General features: G+C 42.2%; 1 protein-coding gene across 1 annotated transcript; it reads left to right on the plus strand.

The window, feature by feature from the left end:
- Window positions 1-535: 535 nt before the first annotated feature.
- On the plus strand, window positions 536-9410 carry LOC109487277. Its single transcript, XM_019791264.1, has 9 exons — window positions 536-706; window positions 1118-1287; window positions 5070-5149; window positions 5615-5721; window positions 6084-6156; window positions 6338-6396; window positions 6786-6858; window positions 7063-7160; window positions 7579-9410. Exons 1-9 carry the CDS (start codon window positions 575-577, stop codon window positions 7771-7773), a joined length of 987 nt encoding a protein of 328 aa, XP_019646823.1. The 5' UTR covers window positions 536-574; the 3' UTR covers window positions 7774-9410.
- The last annotated feature ends 299 nt before the right edge of the window (window positions 9411-9709 follow it).

The following is a 9709-nucleotide window of genomic DNA, read 5'->3' on the forward strand; positions in this document are numbered from 1 at the left end:
AGTCCAATAATTTACTTGACACCGGGTTTATCATAATCCTTACCTGTTATTTCTGTTACACAACGATTCAGCAGTTCTCTGCCGTCAAATTCACACTCTAGTCTTGCCAATTATAGTGTTAAATTCATCAAAAGCAATAAAATTTTATATCCTGTCATTTTTTTTCGTCCCTAGACCGCCATCTTGTGCGCAGAACGTGAAAACACACACCACGCGCATGTCTCGCAAAATCGCGCAACAATATTTCGCGAGACTTGACGTTGACCAGACGTCACGATACGGTCTCGCGAGAGTTGGGTTCGCGATGACGTCACGGCCGGGGTCAAATTTCACGGTTCATGAATAATGAATGAGCTTCCCTTTCGCAGTCAGCTGATCGGGTTGCCAGGCGATACGGCACGCTATACCGACCACCTGACGGATTCGCTGAGGCCACAACACACATATAACATATAAGTATCCACGACAGCGTGTTGTCGCTTGCGATTAGGAGTGTATCTAGTTCTGAGGGCACTGCTCTGGAACACAACTTTATTTCTCGATCTCCTTGAATTTACGGCACAGGGAAAAAGGCATGGCGACGGCACATTATTTGCCAGGGCGTCGGGGCGAACCAGTGTCCAAGCATCGGTCCAGATCGGCGCCACCTTACGGCATAGACCAGGCGAGACTGCGGGAGATCGCGACACGGAGGATAGACCCACAGGTACTATACCTTGTACTTTGTAGCTTGGTCTCTTATTATATAAACCCAGGCCACGGTCGTGGCAATTTTACTTTTAGTATACAGTGCCATTTTACTAGTAAAATTGCACTGTATACTAATACGATTGCGCTGTATTCCGTAAAATCGCACTGTATACTAATACGATAATGCACTATATTCCGTAAAATTGTACTGTATACTAATACGATTGTACTGTGTTCCGTAAAATTGCACTGTATTCCTTGAATTGCACTTTATACTCTAGCACACCTGGACTGTGTGTTAGGGTTAGGGTTTCCGCAAGGTTTTTTCCTGCCCATTCTTGGCTGTTGTCAGCCCATGTTTTCTTCTTCTTTCCCATTTTTCTTGCTCCTTTTGCCGTTACTTGAAGGATAATGTTTTTGTCCACAGGTGCTGAAAGACGTGAAGGAGAAGGCTCGCTCTGCCTGGACGGACCACAGCGAGCGCCGCGCCCGGACTCCGACGTCGTACGCCGCAGACTTTCACATCAAGAGCCTGGACGAGCCCACCCCCATGCGGCCCCCAGAGCCACAGAGGCGGAACAAACCACATCCACCAGAGTAAGTCAACAACAAATCGCTAATTGTTCAGCTTTCTCTCAGTAGTAACTTACATAACTGTTACATCATAAGACATACTAGTATGCTAAGTACAAAAGTACATATGCTACAACGTCCCGTGACAGCATACTAAAACTTAGAGAACAAAATATTGACCTATAACAAGTCCCATCCGAGTAAGTGCACAACACGGCCGATTATCTTGATCCTATTTGCTCAGGTTTCTCTTAGCACTAGTGACTTTATACAGAACATTGTAACTTAACGTATGCTAACACAGCGTCTCATTACAGCATACTAAAACTTAGTTTTAGAAATTAGAGAACAAAATTGAGCAAGAGGCGGAACAAGCCCCATTCACCCGAGTAAGTGCACAACACGGCCAATCATCTTGATCTTATTGACTCAGCCTTCTCTCAGTATTAGCAAGGAGGTTTGAACAATACTTACAGAAGTATAACATCATACATGTAAGTACCTATGCTACAACGTACCAGTACAGCATACTAGTAGTCTTAGAAAGCAAAATTGACCAAGAGGCGTAACAAGTCCCATCCAAGTTGAGTAACAAACCGCCAATTATCTCTTGATCCTATTTACTCAGCTTTCAGTAAGTTTACTAACTTTCAAAACACTTATAAGTACTACCTATAGATGCTATGCTACGGCGTACGTACTAAAAGCTTAGTCTTAAATGGCAGCTCCGCGAACTAAATTGTTACAGAACTAAATTGACTCGGTGGGGCGTAACAAGCTCCATTCACCTGAGTAAATGAACTACTAGTATTGTATCCCGAACCGTGCTTTACTAAGTATCCAGAACTATGCCCAGACACTTTTCTGGATAGTTCATGCGTAGCCAGAACCGGGCCAGGGGCAAATCTACGTTCTTGGATACGCGGAGACTATCCAGAACCGTGCCTGATCCTAACCCTGACCCATTCAGGCATAAAACTAGACATGTACGGTTCTGCTGGATACAATATGAACAACAAACCACAAATTATCTTAATCCAGTTGCGACAACTGTTTCTCTGTAACTTACAGAATTCTGTAACATTATTGAACTACAATGTACTACCTATGATTCAACGTTCGTAGTATACTAAAAGCTTTGAGAAAAAAATCGACCCAGAAGCCACTTGTTAAGTTGAATTTAAGATGGTCGCCCTGGTAAATAAGTAACCACAGGTCAACCCTTTTGAAAGCCACACGCCTCCGTGCAAATTACAATCAATAAACCCATTATTACGATCCGCCACAATCGCATGCATCACCCAGACGGTATTAAATATTTATGACTCTTTCTTTCGTTGCTTGACAATACTAATAGACGTAACTAGCGCTTAAGTAGAGGCACAGCAGGTGTTATAAAGACAGCTAGACCGGTCTTCTGTTGACCCATTTTTTTGTTGTGTTGTGTTGTCGCTGTACAGTGTTACTGATCTGTACTCTCCAAGAGAGAGAGAGAGAGAGAGAGAGAGAGAGAGAGAGAGGAGGAGAAAGAGGTTTGGGTTTTGGCTTAATTTTGGCGTGTTTTCAGGCTTTTTTATAGGGCTTTCTTTTTTGCACTGGTATTTTTATGCCAACCCAAAAAAAAGATCGCCTGATAAAAAACACGCCAAAATTAAGCTAAAACCTAAACCTCTGCTTGGAGAGTAACTGATCCGAATGTCCTAAATATGTCAGTCTGCACAGCGTGTCAGATTGAACAATAATGTTTCATAGTTTGTTTCATAGGCCGAGCAGGTGTGAAAAAGACAGTTAGACCGTTTCCATGTTGACCCATATTTCTGTTGTGTTGCCGTTTTACAATGTGTTACCTATCCGGCCTGTCCCAAATGTGAACCCGCGTTGGTCTGTACAGTGTGACAGTTTATACAATAATGTTTCATACAGCCACAGCGGCATTTGATCGTGCGTGGCTTGTTGACTTTTTCTGAGCTGTATGTATTCAGGAGTAGGTTTACATAGCATCCGCAGCAGGCTTATAGAACTGGTGGTTTGGTGGTCTTCGGCTGTATTCTGATTAGCCCAGTTCTATAAACGGGGGTAATTCAACCAGACTGACTGTGTTGTCTATATGCAATCAGAAAATAGCACATAAAAGATCCCAAAGACCCCCCAAAACCCCCAGTTTTTGGCGTGGCATGTTTACCAGTGTACTGTGTAGTCACATAGATTAGCGACGCCCGTCTTTTCGTCTTTGTTTACAATATACACCTTGTAGCGTATCTGTTCTGCTGTGTTTACATGTTTATTTACATTCGTGAAAAAACTAGGCCACAGGTATCATATCCGCAGACTATGCATATTTCGTCCTCAGTGGACAATTTTCAATTCAATTTCAACTTATTTATTTAACCAGTAATTACAGCTCAGGCCATTTTGGCTTGTTTTTCACGTAATCCTGGATACACATATATTAAAAATACACACAAAAAATACACAATACATAAAAATTACTAAATACAATATCCTTAACATCAACTGGATCAAGTCCTGTTCCTAATGATCTGTTTAAAAGTCCTGAATTTTCTATTGGTTGCTACAACAGAAAACGAGACAGCCGGTATTAAAGTAGTTGTTTTTACGAATGTCATTCATCACCAAGGGAGCCCTTCACTAAAATAACAGTAACGTATATATAGTTCGCAGTTATAAATTGGCCTCCATCAGGCCTTCCTACGGGAATACGGATCGTAGAATTCGGCAAAAATGACAGTAAAATTGGCCAAGGGAGTCCGGCCGCGGGGAGGTAGTTCCTTTCGAATTTCCCTCTGAAGCGCGGCCAGTCAAACCTACAAGGCGGCCAAACTCCCCTAGCAAATTCTCCTATATATAGGCAGCGTAGTTAGTCTGGTAGAGACTAGTTACAAATGGCGACAGCCATGATTTGATAGTGAATGGACAAATTAGATCTTGAAAAGTGCACTTCAGTCCCCATCCAAGTGGGAAAGTTTATGTTAAAACATTCGTGTTGTTCTTGGTGCGGTTGTATTAGGTTACAAAAATAAGAGCGTCAGGGCTAGGGGCAGGGGGTTACATAAATATGCTGGCCTGAGCACGTAACGCACGTAGCCAACCTATGAATGTCGTGTCTTTATACAAGATTTTATGTCGAGATTTTATGGCATATTTACCAAATATTAATGCTCATCAGTAGTGTGTGTTTTCCTTTAGAGGCAAACCAATAGGTCTATTTTAGATGCGTTTCCAGTTTTTATTCAAGGAAATTTTGGCTTGGATGCAGTGAAAGAAAAAAAAAACGTTGATTCTTAAGGACATGTTTTGATAGTATTGTAGCTTAATTACGATAACCAGACCTTCTGTAATTTCTTCTCTCACAAGAAAACACAGTCGACAACCTTTGGCCGTATTTGCTGATCGCTAAAAGGTCACCAACATCGCCGGATCGGAGTCACGACTGTATATTTGTCACCAAACAAATATTAGCTGGCGTGTTACGCCGAAGGGGGTTATACCGGCTATACAGATACAGAAGCTGGTGTGTTACGCCGAAGGGTGGTTATACCGGCTATACAGATACAGAAGCTGGTGTGTTACGCCGAAGGGCGGTTATACCGGCTATACAGATACAGAAGCTGGTGTGTTACGCCGAAAGACGGTTATACCGGCTATACAGATACAGAAGCTGGTGTGTTACACTGAAGGGCGGTTATACCGGCTATACAGATGACACAGATACAGATTTTATAATATGATATTGACAGAATTATTAGAAAACACATTTTTACTAATAACTTTTCTTATTTCTGCAGAGTTTTCTTGACCACGAGGCTGCGCAGTGTGCCGGGCTATCACGACCCAGACGCGGCTGTGGACAAACCTACTTACAAAAGTAAGGCTACAGGCTCATGCCTGCTAATAAGACAAATCAATCCATGATAGTATAATGAGTCGCATGTAGTATGCAGAAACACATTTAAGATATACCGAGTAAAGCTCCTTTTACAGGTCTTTTATTCAGCCGACATTTATAACATCAGATAGCAGCGACACCTGTGCTGCAGTGCAATGTGAACCAGTCAGAATTGCCCTGAAAAAGGTGACAGACGGTTACCGAAACGTCGGCTGAATAAAAGACTTGGTTGTGTGAAAAGAGTCTCTCTACTCAGTGACTTACCAACCTGATGAAACTATTCACTAAAGATATAATATAATTTCAAACCATATGCATATCTGACAGAAAAATCATGACCACGCCATTTGAATACCTTTCATATATATACAAACATATTATGTCTTAATTAATTGTGTACATGTTTTGATGATTTATGTGGCAACGTTGTTTTTGTTTTTAAAGTTGACGCGAGTCGGTCTAAGAAGGAGCAGGAACTGCGGGCCATCCTGCGCCGGAAGTACCAGCCCCGCCCAGCAACCACGTCCATGATGCAGTTCGACAGGAGACGGGTAAACCCAACTCATTTACATACACGTCATAACTCCATATATGATGATTATGATTTACTCTAGATTGAAAATGATATCAATGGAGGAATTTTAGAAAGAAATTTTGTCAAATAACTGTGTCAGTTGAAAAGGCTATATGATAATAACGTTAATGCCCCCGCCTTATCCTCGGTGTATATGGTGAGATAAGTCCTGGTCAGGTGTGATAACCATCGAATAAACCACCAAGTGAGTGGAGCGAACGAGGTGGTTAATGAGGAGGTTATCACACCTGACCAGGGGTTATCTCACCATATACACCTCAGGGCGGGGCATTAACCCTTTATTAAACTGTACTGAATTTGTTTTCATTGCATCTTCAGGCTTTGCAAGACACACTGGACCCTCACGCAGCCCAGGCGACGGAGGCGTGGCTAAAACTGGCTAATGACAAAGGTGCGTGATGTTACGACATGCTCCCAACTTTCCTTGTTGTAATATTATCATTGTATTAGCTATAGAGTTGCCAAACTTTGTGAGTCATACAGTTATTGTTTAGAGCCATTCCTTTTTGACTGCCATAGCGAAGTTTTTGTTGAAACATGTTCAGAACTTTGCCTTGTGTTGTTGTTTTCAGACAAGCGGGCCGTTCTAGGAGTTATCAACGACATGGCAAACAGACGACTCATTGAGAAGGTAAGATTCAGTCTTAAGTTTTCATCTCATCACATAAAGTCAAACCTTAGCCCAGTAAGACTACTCAGGGGACCGTAAAACTTTGGTAACGTAACAGGTGGTCACTATAGACAGGATTCTTAATGCTTGTTTCAATGGGGAAAAGTATGTATGTAAGCAAGGACATAATGTCCTTGATGTAAGGGATAATCAAAATGTGGTCACAGGTGGTCCTTATGTAGAGATAGTCACTTGTTTGACCATGGAGTAGTAAAAATGGCTTGACCAATGCCTAAAACACAGCATTCAAGGGAGATGCGTTTAATACCTCGAATGATTGAATTGAATTAGTTGAATGTTTTTATGTGATGACTCAGATATTCAAAACAATGTCGTAATTTTCCCTCCAGGAGGCGGAGACAGCTTTCAGACCAGAAGCGGTGCCGTCTCTGCACAGATGGCTGAAGAAGGCGGGAAGATCAGGTATGGACGGAACTTTGTACAACATGAACAGGGTTTAGTTAATTAGTTCCAGTTACAAAATTCGTGTCGTTTTGTCGAGCTGTCGATTTGTGTGTCTGATAAACGGCAGGACAATTAGGTTCACAGTAGACCAAGGTTAAGAATTTTCCCCAAGCTAATTTCGTATTTATATAGACGTAATTTTTCGTCCTTCTTCCCGAGCAGAAGCCGAAGCCATGACCCGCCTGATGAAAACCCTGTCCACCCGCCCCACGGCTCTACCCACGGAGGGTCCGCACTTCCATATCACCGACTATAGTAAGGTGAGAACGCCAATCCGAAAAATTCAAAGATCTAAGTTCTTTATTCACAGCCACCTGTTCAGAATCACTTTGATGACAGTCTGTCATCTTCATCAGGGCAAGGATGACTGGTTCACTAAAGCTTAGCAGCGTTCAACAGTAACTGCTAACAATGCGGTTTCAAACTTACATCAGTAACACCGAACTTCAGTGCACAGTGTAATGAAGATGACAGTCGGTCATCGAAACGTCGGCGTGGTTGCGAATAGAGAACTTTGCTGCAGTGTTCAATCCTTCACCAACCTAATTAAATTGTTCACGGATTCAAAGATCCAGCTTAACGTGGCGTATGGTTAGACATGTCCAACGTTCTATACACAAGTGCCTTTTTTCATTATTAGTATCACTAACTCTTGTTCGTTGCCCCTTACCGTTGTAGGTCGCTGAGGTGTACGGCTGCAACCCGCGCCCCTACCGGCGGGAGTTCGTACTGCACCCGGAGTGGAAGTGGGAGTACATCCAGAAGCACGGCGACATCAAGCGGACGGTGCCGCACCTGCAGCACATCGAAGCGCAAACAACGCCGTACAACAGGGGCCCGCAGATATTTACACCCTCATTATGCGGACTCTAATAGATTGACATAATAGATTGTAATTTGTATCCAGGACCGCGCCCATGTAATTTTACAGACGTACGTCCCTTAAGGTTGTTTTACAGCAGATGATGAAGTGGGCGAAGGTTAGGATCAGGCACGGTTCTGGATAATCTCTATCGTATCCACAATCGTACCTATCTAGTTCTATGCCTGAATTCGTTGGGTTATGGTTAGGATCAGGCACGGTTCTGGATACGCATTATCGAGGCGCAGACCACGCCCTACAACAGGGGCCCGCAGCCAATGATATTCACCCCCCCCCCCTCATAGGCAACGCGGTCTACCATAGATTGTAATCATTGTATACAGAACCGCGCCTATCTAGCCCTCAGTGCCTGAATTTGTTAGTGTCAGGCACGGTTTCTTGCCTTGGGTAGTTACGTAGATGAAAAAATGTCTTATTAGGGATACAGGGATCAGTTGAGAAAGTTGTCCAAAACGTTTTAAAGCAGGAAAATACGTGATATCGCCTCTGAGAGGTCAAATTTAAGGTTATATTTGATTTGATTTAAAGACAATGATTTGCGGTGGCAATTTTAGACTCGTGGGCGGTTAGGACATGTGATTGGCTCACAGACGGAACACCTAATCTTAGTTTAATAATCTTTGTAAAATTTATATTAGGGTAATGTTGGCATGGTTGAAATGCTTATTGTGCTGAGTGAGTGCTAGATGTGGTCAGTCGTTTCATAAAGAAAACAGCCTTCACAAGTCGGAATTGTTTACAAACGAAAGGATTTGGATATCACTCTGCATGTGTCCGATAAAAAAAACGCTTGCGCAATTGCATAGTGCTCTGTAGCCCTACGCCCTTTTATGGTGCCAAAGCTTCATGGAATTAGTTCTGAAGCTGTTAAAATGTCGAGAAATTTTCATGGTGAGTCACGGCGGATTTTTTTTTACAATAACACAATAGCTACCTCCACCCTTGCCTGCCAAATAACAATAGCGCCTTTCCACACCACCGAATTCTGTTCTGCTTGGAGAGTACGCAAGCAGTTCAAAGTGCCCAGGAAGCTCCGGCGACTATTAATAGAATTGTCTGAAACTGCACGGTGGAAAAAACTTTTTAGTACATATCCATGACAGGGACTGACTTGTAATCCTGCTATACTTTATCAGGGTAACTGATGTGTAGTTGTACATATTTTACTTGACTAGGTAGAATTAAAGTGGAAGTTTTAAGGTATATAACGTTATATTGCTAGATAGCTCAGCTCCCAAACTGGTTGGACGTTGACAAGTCATACCAATACATTTGCACGCACAATTCTCATGAATTTGCGACTGCAGTCAAAAAAGCACGATTTGGAATTTACTAAGCTACTTCTGATGTTAACCATGATGATGACATTAACCAACCAGATTGGCGCACGATACTCACGTCACAGCCACGTGGGTGCAAGCACCTCAATATGCTCGGAGAATGTACTTAGGATGTTTCAAAGAACATTGTTGCAACGACCTTGTGCCCACAGAGAACGGCGTGTTTTAATTGACAATACTACGTGTCTGAGAGTCAAACTTATGTTCAAATGTGTAAATATCTACTCACAATACATTGAATTTGTGTTTTACTTCTTTGCTTCTACTAAATTAAAACAAAAACACTACCTTTGTGTGATATTCTTTTTATTGGTCAGTCTACATATGCGTCAGTGTTTCGTCAAGAATTTCGTCAACATTATAATATATAATGGCAACTTAGATAACTTATTTTTAGCCGCTCTTTTAATACTGCCAGGCCCCCATGTGCAATGTTACCCCTAGGGCAAGATATGATAGACGAGTCCATACAAAAATAGGGGAGTCCACCTTGAAATAAAAAATCATTAAAAAAACTCACAAGAACGCCATTGATGTTTATATTTCTGTATTATGCTATGTGCTAATACTAAAAACTTTAACTAGG

The sequence above is a fragment of the Branchiostoma belcheri genome, unplaced genomic scaffold, assembly GCF_001625305.1.
Source record: "Branchiostoma belcheri isolate BF01 breed outbred unplaced genomic scaffold, Haploidv18h27 scaffold87, whole genome shotgun sequence".
Classification (NCBI taxonomy): domain Eukaryota; kingdom Metazoa; phylum Chordata; class Leptocardii; order Amphioxiformes; family Branchiostomatidae; genus Branchiostoma; species Branchiostoma belcheri.